We start from the raw sequence: 26,046 nt of genomic DNA, 5'->3' as shown, positions 1-26,046 counted from the left end.
TGTGCTATTTATCGATTTGATTTAATCTTGTTAAAATTAATTTATGAATGTTTTATTTTATTTCAATTTTTTGTCATAAGGTGTAATATCCACTGCTTTAAAAGACCTAATTTTTTTCGTTATAATTAACCATCAAATGTGCTGTTTTATATCATAATAATATACTCTGCTTGGACAGTTGTATATTCTATATCTATACTAGTCTGGGTGCCTGGTGTTTCCCGAGTGTTTGGAGGTGTGTGTTGAGCAAAAAAAAAAAAAAGTGGTAGTAGGCAGGCAGGCTCGAACCCATGACGTGAAGGCGGATAAGAAAGGGCAAGAAAATCTGATGTCTTACTGCTACTCTGATGCGACTGGAAGTTCAGAATGTTAAGATTAGGCAAAGTCGATCCAACCAATACAATGGCTTGCAAAAAAGCGACCCCTCCTTGTAGAAACCTACCTGGTTGAGGGTGAAGGAATTAATGTTTTGGACTAATCTTTCGATATTTGTCATTTGAGATGTCAAAATGACACCGATCCCGTGAAAATCCTTCGCCTCTGTCAAAAGTTTTAGGCAGACATACAGACATACAAACATACATACATACATTTAAACAGACAGGTGAGATTTATATTCTAGATAATTATAAAACTCTGTGAACCTTGCTTGAATCTTGTCTTTAATTATCAGATGATACCGTCTTTTAAAAAAGGGATGACAGGTGACTTTATATATGTATGGGTGTGGCTCAGAGGCTAAGGAATGAGGATAAAGAGTTGTATGTTTTGGTTTCGATTCTGGCTGATAGCACCCAATTCATATATATTATTTTTAGTTTTGATCTCGCTACTATATATCAGTTTCAATACAATAATCGATAGAGAATTGTCTCTATAATAATAAATATGTAATCTGCATGAATATTTAATATCATATTTAAACATATCTTATGACTGGGCAACGCCGAACAGTTTGTTAGTATGATATAAAATTAGGTAGCTTTATATATTTTTGTACACGATTCACTCCTAAACTAATTAACCAATCATTATGAATTTTGGAACACGGCTGCTAGGCATACGTGGGTGTAATATGAGCTTTATTTATTTTAATTTTATTTTTCTGCAAAGAGGTGGTGGAAGTTTTTTTTCTGAATATTCAGATATTTTGTAAAAATGTTAACATTAGTTATTAGCAATTAATAACTATTTCCCAAATTCAAGATTCTTTGGATTACCATTAAAGTAGTCTTAGGTACATGATACAGATATAACCTTCCATTTTAAAACTCAAATATTTTTGATTTAAACTGAATTTTATCCATAGTAATTAGGCACTAATAAAGCAAGATTCCTTAAACTTCAATTTCTTGAGACCTATTAGGTTTAAGCCATAAATTTTAGACATTTTCTAGAATAAAAATGATATAATGGACTTTGATCAAATAAGGATTCTAGATAAGGTATAAATATAGTGAAAAAAATCTTGTTCAGGAAAATAATTTTCATCCATCCTGGCTGGGGTATTCTAGTTTCATATATATATATATATATATATATATATATATATATATATATATATATATATATATATATAAAACAAGAAAATTCTAATTTAAATCTATATATTAAACTCGGATCAAATTTTGAGAATTCTGTAAAAAAAAAAAAAAAAAAATGCCCCCCCTCAACACATAAACTCATTTTGAATAATTTAATGCTAATATACAATATTTATTGTAAATGATTTATTCTGTATGATTAGATTTGAAAAGCCAGCACAGTAGAAGTGCACTCTGACCTACAAACAAATTGCCTGAGCAGCCCTGTCAGCATTCCCAATAGGGGTGTCTCGAAGCTCAAGAAGATAAGGCCTAGGAAGATGAACCTCCTAGAAGTGTACAAAATCTCATCTTGACAGTAAAACAAGGCTGTCGATTTCAAAATGACCCAATCTCTATCAGAAGATGAACGGACTGTAATGAACAACACCTACTCAGGATAACCTGTAACATTTTCACATTAAACATTAAACGAGCATTCACACCTGTTGTAGGCTACACATGTACATTATTACCTGTGAACAATCAACAAAGCAAAGTCTTTTTACATGCGTGCATGGACAATGGTCTTTTTTATTGTTGCTGTTCCATGTATGGACTGTGACCTTTAGTGGTCATTGATCTTCTGTTTAACTCAAGACGAATCTATACATCCATGGAATACAATGAAGATTTGTTGGCTTTCAAAAGTTTTATTGGAGAAAAGAGTTTGGTTTACGAGGGAGAGAGACTACCTCAACTGAAACTAATTTCTTTTTCTTAGAGGATTGAGACGTAAACAGCAGACATCAAGGCAACATTCGTTTAGTTTCTCTACATTTTCACCACATGTCGCCTCTCTCGTTTCCCAACTCTGACTGACTAGAAACTCTGCTCTCCCCCGAGCACATGGCGTCATTTCTATGTAATATCATTCAACACCTGCATTTCTAGTGTGTTTTGTCTAAAAAAAGTAGCTTTCGACCGCCTGCTCCAAACACACCAGCTGCACTGGATCTATTTTCGTTTGCTACTAGGTTATCCTGACATGTACTCTATGTAACACTTGCCAAAACTCATACTAGTTAACATGATCTCTACTTACTATCATAGGGTCTCTATATATAACAAACCTATGTTTTAAAAAATATCCAACGCAATTATTTGGCTCCCTAAACTTTTTAAACTATTGTTTCTTACATGAAGTTCTTAATTCTTCATTGACCTGCCAAGCATTTTAAAAAGAAAATTTTATTTAAAAAATAAAGAAAAACATGACATTAATGTAGATTACTTGAAGCATTGTTTAGAAATGAAATTTAAATTAATCGAAAGTAATACAATACAGAGGTGTAATGGATAGACACAAACCGAAGGAAATTAAGATATAATGCTGGAATAAACTATGCACATTCACTTTTATTAATACTATATATATATATATATATATATATATATATATATATATATATATATATAATGTTCTTGCATCAGCATCGTCAGATGGAGGATTTATATTGTAATATTTTGGAAAATTATCTTTCATCCAACATGTGTTTGACTTTCAAATGTGCATATTATGGCTATTGTAAAAGCAAGCAGTTCCGCAGAAATTGAAAATTAATTTAATTTACTTCTAAAACCCGTTATATTATTTCATAATAATAATTCTTTAACAGTAAAAATTCCTTTGCCATTTTTTTAAATTGTTGATAAAAATTCATCATAAAACTTTATAAACTATGGTTCATAATTTAACATTATGATGATGATGATCATCATCAGCATCATAATCATCATAATTTAACATTTTGATAATCATCATCATAATCATCATCATAATTTAAGATTATGATGAGTATCATAATCTTCATAATTTAACATTTTGATGATGATGGCCATCATCATATAACTAGTCCATTTGACATAATGGTAAGAGTGTTCGCTAATAAACTGAGAGATTGGGGTTCAATCCCCCATCAAGTTATACCAAAATCTTTTTAAAAAATAGTACTTGATTCCTCCTTGCTAAATACTCAATTATAAGAGGAGGGTCAAAGGCAAAGTAATTCTGGGAATGGAGTAGTGCTCGCCCCTACACCTTGGTGTTGCAAATAATGAAAAGGAGGCCTTTAGGTCGTCCCTGACTATAGTTAACTCCTTAGCATTTTATTTTTTTTTGTTGTTCAGAATAAATTAAAATTTAAATCATTAAATTAAAATTTTCTCATCCATTTTATGCAAATAGGTGTAATTTTATTCCTATCACTTTTAACAGTTGGCAACTATTGATCTGCCATGCATATTTTATCTTAACAATTCTATTATAGATTTTCAACAATCAAGAAGAAAGTCTTGATTGTTATCTTGACACTAGTATATAATGCGATAATCTGTTCAGTTTAAAAACGGCAAGAAATGATAAATCTTTGCTTTAAGTCAATTTTAATGGCTAAATTATTATCAGTTTAACCAACAAAGAAAATATTCATTTTTACCTAGTTTATCTTGCTGACTTTCTCATAACCTTTCCAATTCAATGAACAATAAAAAAAAAAATTAATTTTTTTTTTTACATTCATTTTCTTTTAATGGCTGTAAATATATTCCTTTCAGTTCAAAAAAAACAAAAAAGACGCATTTAAATGATTATTTTAATTGTTTACACTGAACTGTGGATATTACACCTAATCAAATGTTTCTTTTGTTATTTCATCATCTAATTGTTTTTGCCTTTTATATTATTTTTGTATATTTTTCTTTTAAATGAAGAAAATGTTGACCTGTTCTTGATCCGACCCACAATCCAAATATAAGCCATATATTGAGACCGACAAAAATTGCTTTTTGAAGTTGTGTATTTTTTAGATAAGGCCTGATTGTTTACATCACTTGTTTTGATTGGACTATTGTTCTCATCTTGAGTGTTATCTGTGCAACGTTTTGGTCAGATTGGCTTTCGACTGTCCTCATGCCGTGTTGCCACGGTAATCCCAGTCGTAATCAAGCTTAATGAAGTCCCTGTAATCTTTCTGGAAGTTTTGTTGTCGGACAGTGTCCTTGTTTTCATATGAACAGCCAAGTTATAATGTATCAAGAAGTCGGCACCAAGCTAGGGTGTTTTGACGTCTGTTATTATGAATTACCACTTGAAATCATGCCTGAGTTTGATTAGCTCCTTGTTCCTGTAAGTTTCTATGGTGGAACTATTTGCTGCTCAGAGTTAAAAGGAGGTCAGTTTCAGGGTGGTTATGTTGGTCGGTGATATCACACTGATAGCAGTGCCAGTGTCCACTAAAAATTTGAGGGAATTGTTACGATTCCACACATAGAATGTGTGAATATGTCTCAACAGGAATCATCATCACTGCCTGTTGGTCTATTTGTTTCCTTGTGATTGCGGTGAAGTTGGCATTTGCGAGCCTGGTCACCGAAAACTTGATGGTACTGACATTTGTCTGTCGTCACCCACGATTTGAGCTGCGGGTATGGCCTCAGTTCTGGGTGCGTGGCACTCGGCTCTGCTGTCTCTGGCGTAGGGAAAGTTTCAGGTCTCTTAACTCTGCTCGTATCTGAGCCATCTCATCTTCCAGACATTGTGTGCAGTTTCTGGTGTAATTTTCAACCTGATGGATCCTTTGGTATGCCTGAGAATAAATTATATTGGCTGAACCGGCCACAACCTCAAGAGGAGTTTTAACTGGTACCAGTGTCAGGACTTGTTTTATATTTGGAGGTAGCCAATCCATCTATAGACCTTGGAGGATGGGCTCTGCCAAGGTGTTGTTTCTGAGGTGACTCTTCATCAGACGTAGGAGCCTGGATGGAGTTCCAGACGTAGACAGAGTCTGGAGTGGGTAGCCTGACATCGACTGGCACTGAAAAGCTCCTGAGGGCTGCAGGAGTTGCTGAAAAGGCTGCAGGAAGCTTTGGCAGGTGCTGGAAGGCTGCAGGAGGCGTTGGAAAGGTTGCAGGAAGCTGCGGCAGCTGCTGGAAGAGAACAGATTGGATTTGTGTGTTTTTCTTTTCTGTTCGAAACAAAAAAAATTGCCAATGTAGTAAATACACACCACAACATCCTATCTCTACAGGAGAAAGCATATCAAAAATGTTCACAATGAATTTAGAGATATTAAGACAGTTTCTTTTTTAAAACAAGAACAGATATATATTTTTTTAAGCTGTTTTTATTCAATTTGTCCATCCAACAATGAGAATGCTATTTAAAATGTGTGATGTCAACTTTATTGGCAAAAAAAATACTAAAAGTGCAACAAGTCATGCAAAATATTTGAATGTTTGTCCAAGACAACTTTAAATCTGGATATGATAAGAAACGTCATTTCATCTGGCAAGCTGTTCCATGAAGCAACAAACATGGGCAGATCAATAAACAGAGTTTTTTTTATATATATAGATACTTAGCCACATCTAAGAAATATAAAAAATTATGGGCACAAAGAAAAAGTGAATCAATTTCTGAAATCCCTTTGAATCCCATTTCCTTTATTGTAAGGTAATATCATACTTTTTTGGGTTTGGACATGAACTCTCCAGCGCCTTCTTCTACATTTATTGAATTTATATTTTTCAGTGTTTTTGTAACTGTTGTTGTTGTTGTTGTTTTTTCTTTATGCGTGTATGACTTTATTTCTTTGTCTTTTTATTAACTTTTTTCTTCATTATTTTTAATCTCTTGCTTAGAAAAACATTCCAAGGTAAAAAAAAAAAAAAAAAATAGTTCAGCAGAATTGATGATTCCACAGCTTTTTTTTTTTTTTTCACTTTATTTATTTTTTTTTTTACTTTTATTTTCATTTTGTACGAGGCTTTCTTTTTTTCCAGGTTGTTTTCACTTAGAAACATTGTCATTTTTCTCATTTGTAATTTTTTTCACTTGACAAGAAAAGTTCATTCTAAGGACACAAAGAAAAGTTCTCTGACTCCCTTTCTATATTATCTTTTAAAAGATAAGAAACTTGGTGGTAAAACTATTAAAACAAACTCATAGTTAGCAAAGTTTTCCAGTTTGCTTGAAGCATTGTGTGAAATGTGAAAGGGTTGTGTTTTAGGGCTATTACAATGCAGTTATGGAAACGGTCTATGTGGTAAAATAAATAACGGTGACAATATTGAAGGAACTTCAATAATTTTCAGTTATGAATATTTTTTTCTGAACATAGTGTGTTGCATGAGATGGTAGATGCATGAGTTTCCCAAATATTTTCGAGAAAATTTCTCTTCATCAGAGGTGTTGGGAAAGGAACATTCGAGCGCTTTCTATGGTTCCCTCCCCCTCTGATAAAGAGAAATTTTCTTAAAAATATTTGGGAAACTCATGCGTCCACAATCTTGTGCGATACTATATTCAGTAATAAATATGCATAATTAAAAATTATTGAAGTCCCTTCAATATTTTTATCATTATTTTGCCACATAGACTGTTCCCATAAGTGCATTGTGATAGCCCTCAAACTCAACCCTTTCAAACTTATAGCTATATAGTAAAGGGGGTGTCAGCAAGTTAACTTAATTTTTATTTTCAAATTAAAAACCCCATTTCTGGTGGTAGTTTTTGCTGTCCCCTTCAGCAACAGTTGTATTTTTAGGATGGACTTTATCTTCACCAATATGGTTATAGAAATTATCTCCTTTTTCCTTCAGTATCTGCAGCCTCGTCTTCTTCCTTTCCCTTGGAACACTCCGAGGGTTAACTGTTTAATACTACCCCCACCAAATCAACCACAAATACCACCAAGAAAGTATGCCCCTCTCTTTCTAAAATTAAGATGAAAAATAAAAATGTGTGCTTATGTAGAATTACACTTAATTAAAAAAAAAAAATGCAGAAAACTATTTATGACGTACGTACTTGTCACAGAACAAAGATGTCATATTCTAAAAATTACATAAATTGATCAAGTAGTTTTTTTTTTTGTTGTTTTTTTTATTAAGAAAATCAAATTTTATGAGGAAGCAAGGAGGGAGTCAGGAGCAGCCATATTGTTTGAAATTCTCCCAAAATTCAAAAGTGAAAATTCAATTCGACTACAGAGATTTTGTTTTTATTCAAAATAATTAAAACTTTGTAATCACTAAAAATTGTAAAATTAGATTTTCTTAATTAAAAACAAACTACTTGACCAATTTATGTGATTTTTGGAATATAACAGCTTTGTTCCATAATAAATACATACATCAGATTTTTGTTTTTTGTATTTTTGTGTTTTAAGTAAGTGTAATTCTAAAAAAGCATTTTAAAAAAATCAAACTTTGAATTGATTTTACACTAAAGAACCTTAACCCCTCCACATTCCCGAACATTTTAATTTCTTTTGCCAATGTTTCATGTTAACTTTTTAACTAAATTATTAATATATTCTCATACATGTTTTTCACTTTTTTTTTTTTACTAGAATTTGTTTAATACTAGCAGGGCTATCTGGCATTGTTCGGAGTAAAAGTGTAGCACAACTTATTTGCCCAGCCCATACCTATCTCTGGACACACACACACTACTCCAGTCAGCATAAGGTATATAAGTCTGAAAATTAGGATGATAATATTAAAAGATGTGTGTGTACACTTTGATGGCATTAAATGCCTGCTTGGCGCCCAAATATTGAATCTTTTCCTTTAAATTTCTGTAAATCTTTGGTATAGCCAAGAATAATATCAACATTTAATATGAATTACGGTATAAATGTCATTATTTTAGCGAAGAAAGAAAATAAACATATATATATATATATATATATATATATATAGAGAGAGAGAGAGAGAGAGAGCATGTATAATAAAATAAAAATACAATGAAACATTGAAATAATAGAAGGATCATCAACAACCTAAAACACAAGCAGAGTTTTAGATATGAAAATTGGAAAATACAAAAACGCTATAAGAAAATAATTTTATATAAGAAATAATAACACAAAAGTTACTTGCTCGTAGTTCAACACGTTTTTGTGTAAAAAAGTTGAATGAATAGTTAATATGCTCATAGTGTATTGGGCAGTTTGGCATCGTGTATGTGTGTGCATTTACCTTTGTTCTGGTTAGTGTGCATATAGATGTATGCAAGTCGATAAAGTTGGATACATAAGGCATAAAGTTCTTGTGCCTTACTACTCCACGTCCAAAGGCACAGGTTGGAGTGTTAAAATGTTCTTGAGTTTCTTCCATTTGGCTGATTTTGTTGACCAAGTCTTAGAGCGATTTCTAAGTTCATACTGGCTTACTATATTCACATATAGGTGTTATTTTTGGGGGGTATAAAAAATTTCGATTCAATAAAAATTCTTTGAGTTTACACCTTCATATTAGAAGCTATTGAAGTGGCAAAGAGCGTATCACGTTCAACTGAAGAAAGAAGGGAAGCAATTAGAACCATTTACGTTTTCGCGTTCGTTGATTTGCATCTCGATATCTAATCGACCAGTTTTACAGAAGCACTTTCATCAAATCCATACCAGACCTTGTGCCCAACCTACTAGAAAGGAAGTAAATAAAATAACTGCATCAAATTGCATGCAAATCAAAAATATTTGAAACTGAAATTTTGCAAATATGTATTAATTCATCTCTGATATTTATATGGTTAAAAAAGTCATCAATAGTTATTTGAATTTTCACAAAAAACTTTCAAAACTGTTTAACATAAAATTACATGAAAATAAAATATAACCTATATTAGCCACCCTTATGTCAAGCAGATGTAATCCAAAAATTCATAATGATCGGTAATTAGTTATGAATACTATCCTAGACAAATGGACGGACGAACAGGCGCTTTCTTAAATCAACAAAATATTTTTCCGACACAAGGGATATAACTCATGTATACTAAATATTTTTCCAAAACAAGGGAGATAATTCATGTATTTTAATCTACCATGCGTTTATTTATGAAATAAGCGCAACCACATTGTAGGATCCATTATACAAACAGCCTGAAAATCTGTTCTTGTTCACATAAGTGTTGCGCTGATAAAAACAAAATCGATATGAATGAACATTGGAGAAAGTGATAAAGGTAGACAAGAGAAAGAGGGATGAATAAAGACCAGGCCAGAGATAGGTTTGTTTAGAAGTCGATTGCTAATGTTGTGTAATGTGAGTCTTAAAGACAAGTTTAGATCTTATGACCTCAGAGGCGGATTAAATCTGAATAGTACAGGGAGATATGTGCAGAACAGGTAACCTTTTTTTTTTAGTTTGGTCACATTGGAACGATTAATGAGATTGTAGCAGCATCAGTTGCGAAGAAATGATGAGGATGGATTTGAAAGAAAGAGGGACAAATAAAGATCTGACCAGATAGGTTAGTTTGCAAGTCGGTTTCTAAATGTTCGCATGTAAAACAGATATTAACATGATGATGATGATGATCATCATCATCATCTCTACACCGTTTGTAAATCAATAACAAAGTCCTACTTGCATTAGAAAATGCTAATTGTATCAAAATATTCTGTTCATATTTTTGGAACTACGCTATGGAAAAATCTATGGAACTTTTAATCAATATAAATCATACACCATCCAATGTGACCGTATCATTCCTATAGCTACGTAACTTGAAAATGGCGCTATTAAACCTGACACAGTGATATGTGACAAGAAAAAGAAAGGAGCAACCTTAGTAGAAGTTAGTGTCCTCAATGACGCTGGGTTAAACAGAACTGAGAGGGAAAAGATAACAAAATATTAAAGTCTAATGTATGACATGAAAAGAAACTGGAATCTTAGGAAGATCTCCATAATTCCAGTGATTATAGAAGCAACTGGATTCAGGAAAAATAATTTCCAAAACTATCTGGGAAATATACTCGGTGAACCAAGTGCAAGAGAGATACAAACAATTGCGCTTAAAAGGACGGTTGGAATGTATGAGATAGCATGTAAATATCTGACATCCGGTAGGATTCCCATCCACAGCTAGAACAAAATGATAAGAAAATTGGAAAATAAAAAAAAAAACATCCACCTCACTGAGCAGAAATTTTGTTCTCAATTATGTGGTGAAGTTTTTTAGACAAAGATTAAACAAGTTCTTTTAATACATTATGATTGGCTAATAACTCAGCCGCATTATCCTTATGCAAATTAGTGTCTCACTTATCATGTGACTTTACTCGTTTCCAGCCCCAAACAAGGTATATTGCCACTTGGAACATAAGAGGCCACTATTTGGGATCGTGTCTAACAGGGGATTGTAGGGAGTTGAGCAGCGAGATGTCTGTTCACATTACATTTAAACTTTTGCATGTCAGTACAATCAGGGAATTTTAAAGTCTAGCAGTCCAATGGAATAAACTATTAGAGGAGAAGGTTTTCTGGCATTTGGGACCTCAACAGTGAAAGGGTGGGATTTTGCTGCTTGTCAGGATTATTGCATCGAGGGGGCACAAGTGCTGTGAGTTTATCAGACCACATTCCGATAAAATACTTGTAAAACAGAGACATTAGATTTTAAACTTTTAAAACATCAATTTGTTTTTTCAATTGACTTACCTCTGGCCTTTTGGCTAGGAGCAAAGTGTAGTACATGTTCTGATACTACACTTAATCTTTTCTATCCTCGATTAGTGAGGAAGTTATTTTAGTTTCACTCTAGAGGGGCCCCTTTTTTGAAGAGCTGGATTTTCACATTAAAAACAAACTATCTAAATCTGCCTAACTCTGTCCGCTGGGGGGGGGGGGCAAGTAAATAGTGTCTAACGATTTTTAAGGGGTTCAACTTTTTAAAAATTGATTTCAGGGGTTAAAAGTTTGATAATTATAATTAAATAATAATTATATATTACTATATATATTATATATAATTAGTAGCTTGATAATTATAATTAAAGAATAATTATTACTTTTTTACCTACTTGTTTATTCAATAAAAAAAAAAATTTTGAAATAATTTTGAAATAATTGCTAATAAGTTTTTATGCTTCAAAATTTTTTATTTTTTTATTGAGTAAACAAATAGGTAAAAAACTAATAATTATTTTTTATTATAATTATCAAGCTACTTTAAGAATACTTAAGTATGAGCACTGTCTGCAGACTAATAACTAAGGCACTCAACTAGGTGTCTATGCAATGTTCATGATTTCTGCTTGATTGTCTAATGTATTCGCCTGAAGTCGACGTTTAATAGTTCTTAATTCCCTCCAATCCCGTGGCAATTGTTTGATGGCCTTGAGATAGTCTCAACAAATGGCACAAAAGGTGGCTTTGTGGTTGGGTTTGAATCTCATGATCGACAGGAATTGTTACCCAACACTGATGATTGTGTAAGCATGAAACAGTGTCTGTAGGTATAAATGTATAATTATTATTTAACTAGCCTGGGTGCCCGGTGTTGCCCGGGTGTTTATAGGTGTGTGTTGAGCAAAAAAAAAAAAAAAGTTATAGTAGGCAGGCAGGCTCGAACCCGTACTGCAAAGGAGGAAAAGAAAGTGAAAATAAAAAAGACGTGATGCTTTAGCTGTTGCACCCATCGCCAAACCGGAAGTTACATAGGTTTAAATTAAGGCTAGACAATCGAAAAGAGGCAATGACTTTCGAAAATATCGGTGAAAAAAGTGATCCCTCCCTGTAGAAAACTGCTCAGTTGAGGATGAAAGAATTAATGTTTTTGGCCAATTTTTTATATTTGTCGTCCAAAGGTCGAGCTTCAAAATGATACTGATCTTGTGAAAATCCGTCGCCTCTGTCGAAAGTTTTTGCGAAATATGCAAATATACATACAGTTAAACAGACAGGTAAGATTTATATTATAGATTAGGGCGGGTGACCAGTGTTACCCGGGTGTTTGGAGGTGTGTGTGTGTAAGAGGGAGAGTAAACTAAAGAATAATCGAACTAATAACCCTGTTTAAATATTATAAAAAAACGATGTCAAATTTCTTAAAAAATTGGAAAAAGCAAAACAAACAAAAAAAACGCGAAAAAACGTAAAACTTCTTTTAAAAAATCGGAAAAAAAAAAAAGGAAAAAAAAACAGCAAAAAGCGAAAAAAAAAATGGCATAAATAACCCTGTCTCAATATTAAAAGTTTAAAAATAAAAAATAAAAATTATCTTATACCTCGAATCGAACCTTAAATCTTAAGATAATGACGTTGTCACTTTGACCATTGTGCCATGATCGCGTGGGTGAATGTAGGTCGGTTTTTATAATATTTAAACAAATTCAAGGGACGTCTTTTGCGCATGTTTACACATGCGTAGAAGCTATCTTGTCATGAAGGAATGATTTTTTGCTACCCCTCCCTGGAGAAAAGCGTCCAGTTGAGAATGAATGAAAGAATGAATGGTTTTAGCCAATTTTTTTATATTTGTCGTCCGAAGGTTCAAGCTTCAAAATGATATCTATCTGATGAAAGTCCGTTGCTTGTATGGAAAGTTTTTGCAAGGCATACAAACACACACACACACACACACACACACACACAAACTTTCGCTTTTATATATATTTATATATATAGCTTAGTGCATTAGAAGAAAAGAGCAAGCTCAATTCTACAAGAGGAGACATATCTGGACAATATAAAGCTCAACAAGTATCATTGGAGTTTATATAGGAGAACAACAGGAATGGGAAATGAAGTCACAAAAACTATATATTGGTAAATATAGATTGGTTCATTTATTTAATAAGGGAATACAGACAATTAGTTGGGGGATAGAAGGGACTTTTTAATTGATCTATTTAATTCCTAATGAATCCCACACTAGACGCCGCATCCCACTATGTTACCTAGCATTTCTCTACTCTTCTGATGAGAAGCATTAGGCTTCGAAATGCCTTGGCATAAAGAGTCCCTTCTATCCCCCAACTAATTGTTTGTAGTATTCCCTTACTGAATTAATGAACCAATCTATATTCACCAATATATAGTTTTTGTGACTTCATTTCCCATTCCTATTGTTCTCTTATATATATATATATATATATATATATATATATATACATATATATACAAATTTTACAATTTTTATCTATACTATAATTTTAGCCATTAAAAGTGGGCAAAAATTATACTCGATTTAGAATAAATGCTTTATGCCAACTTGATGGTTGGATATGGTTAAATTTATGCTCGTTTTTATATGAAATACAAATTCCTAACTGAATACCATAAAATTTTGAATGAATACCATTAAACTTTGTTTAATGCACTCCATACAAAATTTCAGCCAGATTAGCTTTGTAGTTTCCGAGAAAAAGTAGAATGAACGGACAGTCTAAGAGAAATATAACATAGATTTTTGGCTACAAAAAAGTTGATTTTAAAACAAACTTTTTTATCTTCTACTTAGGAAAATGCTACCAGTATTGATGGCATGGGTTTAAACAATTACAAGTTAACATTTAAACATTGGCATAATTTTTTTTCCTTAAAATACAAAAAAGTTGTGAACCTTTCTCTTTATTTCTGTACTGTGGTTTTTTTTCACTCCTCCTCTTCCTCCTCCTTCTCCTCCTACCGTGGGGCTAGTCTCATTTTCCAAGACCAACTCGCGCTGTTCCACTGAGCAGGACGTCCTGGGCAGGCAATGCTGGTTAGGACAATCAGGTATGTAATAACCAATGAGGTGTATACATATATATGTACATACATATACATATATATGTACATACATATACATATATAGCCTTTTTAGTTACAACGCTGTTGCTGCTGCTGCTATCATATCTACGCCATCAACGCCGTGGTCGTTATTGCTGTTGGTGATTTTTTTTTTACAATCTGTTATATTGTATATATTTAAAAACTTTTAACATCTTTGTGATGTTTGATAATTTGATTTTATAGAGACCGTGCATTCTTCTGAAATATATAAGGCCTATATCATTTCAGCCTTCTGTTTTCTTTAGGTAGCCATTAAGTCATACTTCCAAAGAAAGAAAAAAAGTTAAAATGTTACATAGTCACAGTGCTTCTCAACCTTTTCGATTTTGCCCCCCCCCCTTTTTTTTTTCTCCGATCCTGCTTGTTGAACATACATAACAAATAACCAAGTACTTTTATATGAAAATAGTTTTGTAAAGACAGATTTTTTTTTTTTTCAAGTAGAAGGAATATATTACAAGAGCCACCAAGTTTCAAAAGGATCTTGCTTTAAACTAGTCACAATCATACCAATAAGCTAAATCAATGGTTCCCAAAAATTTCCCTCAAACCTTGCATCCCCTAAAATTTATATTGTGTTCAAGGATGTTTTGCAAATTTTGACTATTTTATCGAAAGCAAATTGTAACTTTATTCTTTAATATAATTTACAATGAAAAAAAAAAAAAACAAGTCATAAATATTGGAATGACCCTTAAAAATGTCTTACTTGAAATTGCATTAATAGTTAAGTAGCAATAAAGAATACAATATAGTACAAAACTAGTTTCAAAATTCTTAGAAAATTTACGTTTTTCTAAATAATAGCTGCAAAAATTAATAACAATACTCACCCCTAAAATGAAAACAAGAACTTAGTATATTGCGAAAGGAAAAAAAAAAAAATAGTAATATATAGCCAATATCCTATTTTTATCTAAACTTTTCTCTCATCCCATGAAATATTGCCTTACATTCTGAGGGGTTGGAAGCACCCTAGGTTGGGGACCCCTGATCTAAACAAATTCAATAAGCCTATTTGCAACTGAAAACATTTTTATCTTTTTCATATTTGTGTTTCAAGCGATAGATTCTTTGTACAATTGTGGATATAACTAAATTACTGAGCAAAAATGCATCCACAGGTAGCATCTCAAATTAACGACTTTTTCCCCAATTAAGACGAAAAATACTAATGCGATCCAATCACTTTCAATCACCAAAGTCAGTTTTGGAATCCATTAGTATCTATGCATCTTCTAATAATTATTGTTCATTACGACATTTTCGAAATTAAGTTGCACTTTTCTTTATACATAAGACTCGATGAAGAAATAGGTTCTTAAAATATGTCCTAACATGCAGTGCTGTTGCCACATGTGGAGAGGAGCTGCTTGGAGTATCCTTTCCTGCTTTAAAACCAACTAGGTGATGTTCTTTTCTCCTCCCTGCAACTTTTTTCTCACAGAAGAGACATTCCGAGTCTATCTCTGCTCTATTGTTATTTTCATGGCAAGTGGTCAACTGAGTTTCAATCTGCACCTCAGCCCTGAAAGACATACACAACAAATACTCGTCTGGCTACAACTACTGTCAACAATTTCCCCACTTTCTATTTGTACCTAAATCTATACACAAATCTCATTGGCAAAGCTTCTTTTGTAGAACTGCCCGTCTGCGGAACTTTGTACCGTAGGCCTGCTTTCCAGCTGATTACAACATGGTCATCTTCAAGTCCTATGTAAACAAGTTCTTGTTGAGTTGTCTCCTTAAATAATCTAATTCTACCCAATTTCAACCTCTACTGATCATTATGCTGTTGTTTCACCGACCAGCTTACACTCATTAACCCTTTATTCTTGAGTGGTCTCCCTTGTAAAAAACAGATAAATAAATAAAAAACGGAATATTATTCTGAGGAGGTGAGGGAGGAGAGGAAGGGTACGCTGGCAGTTTCAATGATGAGAAATACGTTAAGCCATACAACTATCAGTTAAACACGCTGAAAAAAGTCACTCCATTTTGTTAGGCTCATCTTTTAACTCAGCAATAATCCTGCTTATCATCCAAATGAAATCCGTTGAACAAGCATCAAGAACAGTAATCCAAAGAATCCAAATAATACGAAACACAATTTTATTGTTATGCAAATCTTGACAACAGCACCACCGATGGGGAAAATTCATCGTCTTCAAACAATCAAATTTTTTTATTAACTTAGCTTTTCAGGACATTATTACTTCAGTATGTTAGTTTATCAAACAATACAAAACAAAGATAAGAAAATGAGGCATTATAATCGAAAGAGAGGATCCCAGAGAAGAGAGAGAGAGAGAGAGAGGGAGGTAGACTAAAAGAGTAATACAATGCTGGAACTTGGTAATGCTGTTTTGTTTTTTGTTATGAAAAAGATGTTTAGTATCTTGGTTTTTCTGTGTCATAGGGACGTTTCTTGAAGGGCTATTACATCCTAGACATGGCAACCAGCTCATCAGGAGAAATAAACGATATGTACATCCTCTTTAGGTCACGGGGGTGATACGAGGGGCGTGCAATAAGTAATGCCCCTGACCCACTTCCAGTTGTCTGATCTAGCTGAAATTTTGCATGTGCAATGATTTATATCTCTACGGGTTATGTGGTGGCAAATTACAGCTCTGAACTAATTGTGGTTTCTGTTTTACAGGTGTTTGAACTGAGTCAGGTGTGAAATGGAGCCTGTTGAATGTCGAGCTATGATCCGGTTTTTGTATTTGAAAGAACGTACACCACAGGAGACTTTTCATGAAATGAAAGAAACTTATGGTGATAATGCCCCATCATATGACCTTGTAAAACGCTGGCATCGTGAATTCAAACATGGCCGGAAGTCTGTGGAAACAGCTCCCAGACCTGGTTGCCCCCTCCCCTTCTGCCATTGATGAGGTATCTGTCCATCAAGTTGAGGCTGCCATTTTGGAAGATTGGCGCATTACTATTCCCCAAATAGCCCAAGATGTCAAGATTAGTACAGGGTCTGTGGAAACTATCATTCATGACCATATGCATAAGGTGTCTGCCAGATGGATTCCTAGATTGCTCACACCATTCCAGAAGCGAGAACGTGTCAAGTGCCCGAGGATGAATTTGGAGATGTGCCAAGAAGATGAGTCAAAGTTTTTCAAAAGACTGATTACACAGGATGAAACCTGGGTCCTTCAATATGATCCAGAGACCAAAACCCAGACAATGCAGTGGAAGCACTTGAACTCACCACCTTCAAAGAAAGCAAGGGTGCAGCCCGCCGCTGGCAACGTCATGCTCACAGTCTTCTGGGACCAGGACAGAGTAGTGATGACAGATTTCCTGGCAAAGGGTATCACAATTACAGGAGCCTTTTATGCTTCACTTTTGAGGAAATTAAGGGAAGCTATCAAGATCAAGAGGCGGGGCAAGATCAGCAAAGGTACCCTCCTCCAGCATGACAACGCTCTGGTCCACAACTCACATGTCGCCAGATCAGAAGCATGGGCGTGTGGTTATGAAATCCTTCCCCATCCTCCCTACTCTCCTGACCTTGCACCCACTGACTGACAGCCATGAAGTTGTTTTTGAAAGGAAAGCGTTTCCCAGATGATGCAGCCTTGATTTCTGAAGTCACGTTGTGGTTGGAGGACCAACCTGGGGTGTTTTACAAAAACGGCCTCCAGAGCTGCATCAAACGATGGGAGAAATGCATAACTCTGGGCGGTTCTTATATAGAGAAAGACTAATAACTGTGCCAAGTTTTGTTGCTCTACTGCTATGGGAAGTGGGTCAGGGGCATTACTTATTGCACGCCCCTCGTATGCCGTTAGCTATGTCTGCTAGTGGGTATTCCTTTGAGTTTTCTGTAAGTGTCATTACTGGCAGGATTGTTGAGCTGGAATTAAACGCTTGTATAAAATCAACAAAAAAGACATTTTCTTATAAAAATAGAATTTTTTTTTTATTATATCATCTTGAGACCTGTTCTCAAATAACATTGAGAGTTCAATGTTTTGTGTTCACTGCAAACAGAGTGCAACCTTTAACTGAATTACAACAGAGGTCTGGGTACAACAAAGTTTTCTCCCAACTTTGCAGTGATGGGATTGGAGCTTGGCCAATAATCTGGGATTTCGATTTGAACTACTTTTTTTTGGACCCTGTCTGAGAGTGAGAGACAAGTGGTAGATGCACCATTTCAGATGTGGCAACAATATTCCATGCTTTTGTAAAGATAATCTCTTTTAGATCATGTAATAGATTATTAATGTAAGAAAATATAACACAACAAAAAAAATCATGAAACAAATGGAAAATAAACTGAGTAAACAACGTGTGGCAGATGAGAATGCTAATACGTTTGCTAGAAATAGATTTTGTAATTGACACCGATATTAAAGACGGAGGGGGGGTCTTCTGCCTCTTCTAAGAAGATAGGTAGCTTATTCTAATTTGAGAATTCCGTGTACAAAGCAAGAGAAGGAAAAGAAATTAACTTTGTTTTTAGATAGCACTTCTGATGATACTGACATACAGATAGCGATATTTGTGTGTGTGTGCGTGTATATATATATATATATATATATATATATATATATATATATATATGAGTGTTTATTCAAAAGGATGAGGCAGGTTTTGTAGAAAACCCTTTGTGTGAGGGTTCTCTGCAAAGCAGAGCATATATAATGGTTAAAAGAAAGAACACAGCACAAACTTAACCCAGAAGTAGAAATAAATTTATAATGAGATTGGGTTAAATTTTTTTTTTTAACCAGTGTATGTGTGTATATATATATATATATATACATATATATATATATACATATATATATATATATATGTGTGTGTGTGTGTGAAAAATTTGTTCACAGAATAGTAAATAAGAAAGGCAACATACTAATAGAAATAAGGACGCAAACACATCATTAAACCTGAACAAGATATTTTGGTCAATTAGTTCAGTTATATTCAGTTGTTAAAATGGTGTGAGTAGTATTACATATATACTAGCAGAGCTACTCGGCATTGTCTGGGCCATAAAAGCTAAATGGAAGACATTAAGTGTCTCCCCCAGAAGGAAAATTCCCTTTTCCCTTTTTTTATGTGAAAAGTGAAGAAAATAAAATTTAGGTCTTCAGAGCATTACTGAAAGAACAAATTTAAATTAAGGGTGCCTCCAGAGCACTACTAAGACTAAGTTTTCCTATTTCCTTTCTTTATAGAGAAATAAGAATAGTTAAGAAAAGAACGCTGATTAATTTCCTGAATGGCATTAAGCATTATTACATGATAATATTCAATGACCCGCAAAAGAATGAATTCTTACTTTTAGATATTTTGGGGGAGTTATGCTGATGAAAAAAATACCAACTTTGTAGGGATTTGTTGTGTATTTTCGAAGTTTTAGCTGGACATACAAACATACAGACTTTGCTCTTTATATAATAGAAGACAACACCGAGTCAGTAGAAGTGGAACTTAGATAAGGTTTAATGATATAACAAAATTGCTCAACAAGAATTTTTTTTTTACATAGGCATCACCACTTATCAAGGCCCAAAGGCCACTCGAGGATTATTTACATTAGACTTGAAGACTACGATGTTATAGTCAGCTGCAAAGCAGCCCCGCAGTATTGTTCCACAGGCGAGTAGTTCTAGGAAATAAAATTTGCTCATGGAATTTTCATTTGGCTTTTAGGTACAGACAAAAAGTGAAATTGTTGACGGTTGTTGTAACTAAACGAGTATTAGTTGCGAAAGTTTTACCGGCGGGGGGGGGGGCATAGATTAAAGTTCATTAAAGCACCTGCCATAAAAGTTGTGCGTTTTTAGTAATATTACAAGATTAATATTACAAAATTAATATTATGAAATTAAATTCTAAAAAAAAAATCAAATTAGTTTATCTCATTTGTTAATTAGAGGGGAATTCCGGTTGAGAAACACTTGTTTAGGCGATACAATTATTTCTTATGCACGGTTGATATGCCATAAAACTAATAACCCAAACCAAGTGTTTTACACAAATACAAAATACGAGAAAAAGTAAAAAAAAAAAAATATATATATATATATGTCTTCACCATTTTTATTCCTATTAATGAATTGTTCTGCATGGCTCTAAAAGTTGGTTGTTGGTGTAGTAGGTAGCTTTCCTTGACTAAAAAAAAACACAAAAAATGTGTCAAGGTCAGATATAGGCATCTTGCTTGGTTTTGAGATCTTTTCTTTCTCCGCCACCACCACCTCTTCCTCCTCCACCTCAATTCTCATATTCTGCTTTCCTTCTACTTTCATCCTGTCACCATTTCTCTTTATTCTCCTCTACTTTTTCTACTCTTTCTCTCATTGCTACTTCTTTTCCTTATTCTTAATCCCTATCTGCTTTGCCTTCTTCTCTTACTTTTTCTCCTACTACTACCTTTTCCACCTCCTCTTCCTCCTGCTTTTTGGCCTCCCCCTCCATCTGTTTTTCTTCTCCTCCTACTACTTTTTCCACCTCCTCCAACTACTTTTTGCCTCTTCCTCCTTCTCTGCTTCCTCCTACTTTTTCCACTTCTTCTTCCTTCTGCTTAGTGGCCTCTCCTCCATCTGCTTTTTCTCCTACTACTATTACTATAATTACTTTTTCCACCTCCTCCAGCTACTTTTTGCCTCTTCCTCCTCCCCTCCATCTGCTTCTTGCCTCTCTTCCTCCTGCTTTTTTACTTCCTCCTTCATCTGCCTTTTCTCCTACTCTTCCTACTACTATTTTCCCCTACTCTTCCTACCACTACTACTATTTTTCATCCTCCTACCACTACCCTTTCTACTTCTTCTCCTCCTCCTCCTCCTCCCTCCTAATGCTAGCAGCTTAGAGCAGCAGATTGACTTAGTCACTGATATATTAGTCTCAGTTTGTGGCTACATTTATTTTCCTTTATTTCTCGTTCTGTCTGAGATGCTGCAGATGCTCTAGGATGTAGATATACCTTTTTTTTCCGCTTATGCCTGTCTCATTATATTTGTATTTTGCAGAAGAAAAAAAAAGGCAATTCACTTATTTTAATTAAAAATGAAAAAATAAAGCAACAATATTATTAATGTTGTCGTTGATGTTACTGCTATTATATTTTGGTTTTGCTGTGTTGCATACATTTTAACTGTTAAACTGCTATTTAATTGTTAAGAAACTGTTATTTAACTGTTAAGAAACTGTTTTATCTTTATTTCAGGATTGATCGCTGTTTTTATTTCTTTTGAAAACGTTTATCTAGCTAATCTATATATCAATGTTTCCACATTGGATGCCAATTTGAATATTTAAAAAATTAATAACTACAAAAATATCCAATATTTTAATTTCTTTTATCACAATGCTCAACTGCTCTGGTTTTCATAAATTGTCATAAAACTTCACATCCAAAAAAAGAATATTTCTCCTCATCTTACTGTTCTTTATTCTCATCCGACTACTTTTTTCTATTCCTCTTCTACCTGCCTTTGATATTCCTACTCCTTTTAATGGTACTCCCTTTCCTCTTCCTCCTCCTCCTCCTCCTCCTCCTCCATTTCTCCTACCTCTCCTCATGATTTTTTCTTCTTCCTCCTCCTCAATCTATTTTTCTCTTCCTTCTTCTCTTCCTCCTTTCTTTCTCCTCCCCTTCTAATTTTCTCTTCCTCCTCCTCGATCTATTTTTCTCTTCCTTCTCCTCCTCCTCCTCAATCTACTTTTCTCTTTCTTCTCCTTCCTGTAATTTTCTCCTTCTCCTTCCTGTAATTTTCTTTTCCTATTCCATGATACTTTTTTCTTTTCTTCTCCCTCCATATATTTTGTAATCTCTTCCTTCATCTACTTGCATTCATTATCAGTCGCATGGAAAACCATATAATATGTCTCATAGTGTGCATATATATATATATATATATATATATATATATATATATATATGCATGCACACACACTATAACAATAATCAGCAATTAATCATCATGTTGTTTACCAATTCACGTTATATTAATTACGAAATAAAAAAAAAAAAACATGGAAACTAAATCACTGATGCGTGTAAAAGTTTCCTTTTTTCTTTTTTTTCTTTTTTGAGATGTGTGCCATTGTTTTATTCTGACGAATCTTAGAGAAGAGACATGTTTAATCCAAAATATTTCTTTGAAGAAGCTACTATATATTAAAAAAAAAAAAAAAAAGTCGTTCGATTTCTAAATATTGTTGCTCTAGAAATCAACATTATGAGCAACAACATATCTTGTATATATTTCAAAAAAATAAAATAAAAAAACATGTGGAAAAATTATTGAGCAAACCATTGTAAGAGATTACAACGCTAAAAATTGATTATATAATCACTCCAAAATATATAGTACGAGAAACTTATCCAAATCAAGAAAGAAGAATTTTTACGCACAAAGTGTTTAATATCCTGTTAGATAGAGATTTATAACAGTAATAAATTATAAACTTCTATTACTAAGATAAGCAATCATTGTAAGTCTTGATATAGCAAATGAAATAAGTTAAAAGAAAAAAAAAAAAATATATATATATATATATATATATATATATATATATATATATAGCTTAACACATTTATTATTGCTATATGTTTTATCTAAAAAGAGATTGAATCTTTTTTGTACGCAAGGTTTACTATCTTGATTTGGTTTTTGATGTAGCAATGTTGATTCGTATGTTAGGTCATTTACATAATTGTTTTACTATATCATGGCTACAAGTGGCAAGTGTTTTCATGATGAGGTGTCAGGACTGGTAACACTAAGCTACCTTGTGTGTGTGTATAATTAGTGATATTTTTGGGGGAAAAGGATTCTAGCAGAGTGCTCTGTTATAAGGAAAATCCGAAAATAAGAGCGTAAAAGATAAGTATTGGCTGAAGAGAGCTTGATATGGATATCTAAAAACGGTCTCTAATTATCATGTTTGAAACCGATGGTACCAATGACTTATCTCATCTAAAGTTTCTGTAAACAAAATATAAATACAGTGTGTCCATAAAGTCTGGCTACATTATGTAGCCAGACTTTGTGGAAGCATCCTGTAGATTATGTAGGCACCCTGTGTGTATATATATATATATATATATATATATATATATATATATATATAGGGTGCCCACAAAGTCTGGCTATATAATCTACAGTATGCTTCTACAAAGTCTGGCCACCCTGTTTATATATAGACTTTTGTCAATGATACATTCATTCTCACAAAATAAATATTTAATTCTGGATAGCCAGTTCGTGTGTGTGTCTATAATTATTCTAGGTTAAAGGTATTCAAAAACAAAACAAAAAAGCCAATGAATTTAATGGTTATTGATAGTACTCAATGAAAAGAGCAAGATATGCATTTATTTAATTTTAGGTAAACAAATAGACATTACAATATATATATATATATATATATATATATATATATATATATAAAGTCTATCTATTTTTAGATTTTTGTCAATGATACATTCATTCCTACAAAATAAATTTTTAATAGCCAGTTCTTGTGTGTGTGTGTGTTTGTGTGTATATATATATATATATATATATATATATATATATAGTTTCTTGGTTCAATGAAACTACAATGTTAAGAATATAGTGCTCAATAGCAATAACAGGTAGAGTTATATTAGCATTTTTATTTATATAAAAAGTTTGCTTACATATGTGCTTACGTTTCAGCTGTGACTTTTATTTCAATCTGTATATTTACTGTGGCCTGAGAAAGATGCACATGTTGCAAAAAATGCTTGTTTAAATAAAAATTTATACTAACACACACACACACACACACATATGTGTGTGTGTGTGTGTGTGTGTGTGTGTGTGTGTGTGTGTGTGTGTGTGTGTGTGTGTGCTAGTATAAATTTTTATTTAAACAAACATTTTTTGCAACATATATATATATATATAGAGGAAGTTATGAAAACACATATGGCAATTAAGCTACACAGAATTTTCTGCATTTCATCCTGACAAATCCTCAAGAGGATGAAATGTGGAAAATTTTGTGTAGCTTAATTTTCATAACCTACTATCTAGCTCTACTCGGATATTAAGCACTGTTTAAATAAATACTGGAAATCAATACACAACATTTTATATAGATACATGAAATTATATATATATATATATATATATATATGTTATTATTATTGATATGAACACCTAAACGAAAAACAGACTTTTTGCCTGATGAGATCTTAGTTATTAATAAGTACAGTGAAGCACCAATTTATTATTACGCTTTCCCAGTTGAAATTCCTTTATTGGAAGTCAAGTGGCATCGATTTGAGAATATTCAGTATACAATATTTTTTCCTTGTTTAAATTTCTTCACTGACTAAAATTCCACCTGTAATTTTAAAATTTGTCTCTTCATAACCAGGTGTCTTCCATTTAAGAAGCACTGTTCGAATGATCGTTATTAAATTCTGTTTATTCATTGATTTCTTAATCTTCTGGTTTTAAGTTTGTTTTTTACTGCCCTCTTGTGGAATGAACTGGAAGTTTACAATTTTTTTTTTTTTTTTTTTTTACAAATTGTCTGTTAAAGCAAACTTGTTCTCATAAAAATGTAAAAATTTTCATGATTCGAAAATAAAGCTGTTTTTTTTTTTTATTTCAGCCATAAACATAAGTCTATTTGTCTACCAACGTTAATAGCAAACTGTTAACATTGGATTTTGTTTACATGAAATCAGTTGAAGACAGTGTAACATCTTTGCATTTTTATTATTAGAGACATTTGTCAGCCTTTTGTTTAATTAAACAAATACAGGTTGTCTCAAAAACGTGTACTCACATTTAACTGCCATCAACGTTGTCTGGATAATAAATGGCCATCAATTTGAACATTTGCGAACATGATTCTTCCATTACATTTGTTTTCAGCATTCCAAGCTATTTCATTCTATATTCATAAATAAAGGTTGTATTGCCATCCGAAGTGTGAGTACATTTTTTAAGACATGTTGTATATCTACTCCAATAATACATAGTTCATATGGAAAACTGATGCAGTGTTTCAATTTATGTTTTAAACACTATTCCTATGTTATTCACAGATCCCATTATGACACAATCAATTAATTTTCTAACATTAGAAAATGTGTAAAATGTTCAATTTTATTAGTTTTAGTAAAAATGTATTTCTTACAATTATGTTCAACTTTTATGTAATTGCTTTAATTAACAAAATGAAATGCATTCATTTTTAAATATATAAAGATTTTATTGTTTTGTCTTCAATATTTCATTAAATTCAATTATATAAATAAAATTTAGAAAACTTTTTTAAATTAGGTTAAACTTCTATAAAGATTTTTATTTGACATGTTAATATTTAAATATATTAAAGCATGGATATATGTAAGATATTGTAGTTTGATTGAGGCATTATGAATGCTGTATTTAATGTTTAAAAGGTTGTGAGTGCAAGTTTATGAACACCAGATGAATTTAAAGAATTTATATAATATTGTAATTTACCCTCTTACTTTTATTCTTTTATTAATTATTTTTGATAATTCAAACTTCATCTAAATACTATGTTGTAATTCTGATACCCTTACTAATAGATACAGACCTAACATAAATCTCCTATTTCAAGTAAACCCATTCCATAGTTATAACCCATTGATACATATGATTAAATAAATATCTTCTTTCAATCACTTATCCTATATTCTTCCCGAGAGTTTAGATGTGTATATGCACATATATATTAGCCCCACCACGGCATACGTGCTATACACCTACATTCATTATATAATAAAAGCTATATTCCTCCTATATCACAGATCAGTTTAGTTCTCCCATTCCCTCCCAAGCAATCTCAATATTTTATCTACTGTTGCAAAATTATTTCACCCCTAATGTTGCTC

At 32.8% G+C, this 26,046-nt stretch overlaps 1 protein-coding gene across 32 annotated transcripts in view; it reads left to right on the top strand.

Annotated features, from left to right (window-relative positions):
* Positions 1-26,046, top strand: part of LOC145265633 (calcium/calmodulin-dependent protein kinase type II delta chain-like) — a 705,488-nt gene that overhangs the window by 614,685 nt on the left and 64,757 nt on the right. For 11 of the 32 annotated variants that reach the window (XM_080121680.1, XM_080121693.1, XM_080121682.1 and 8 more), the window contains one exon: positions 14,022-14,099. The exons of the other annotated variants lie outside the window; for them this stretch is intronic. In XM_080121680.1, coding sequence (XP_079977806.1) covers positions 14,022-14,099 — 78 coding nt within the window. The remainder of the gene's footprint in view (positions 1-14,021; positions 14,100-26,046) is intronic. 32 annotated transcript variants of the gene reach the window in all.

Source organism: Euprymna scolopes, chromosome 40, assembly GCF_053919585.1.
Source record: "Euprymna scolopes isolate OS-2025 chromosome 40, ASM5391958v1, whole genome shotgun sequence".
Classification (NCBI taxonomy): domain Eukaryota; kingdom Metazoa; phylum Mollusca; class Cephalopoda; order Sepiida; family Sepiolidae; genus Euprymna; species Euprymna scolopes.
This window is presented reverse-complemented; position numbering and strand designations above follow the sequence as displayed.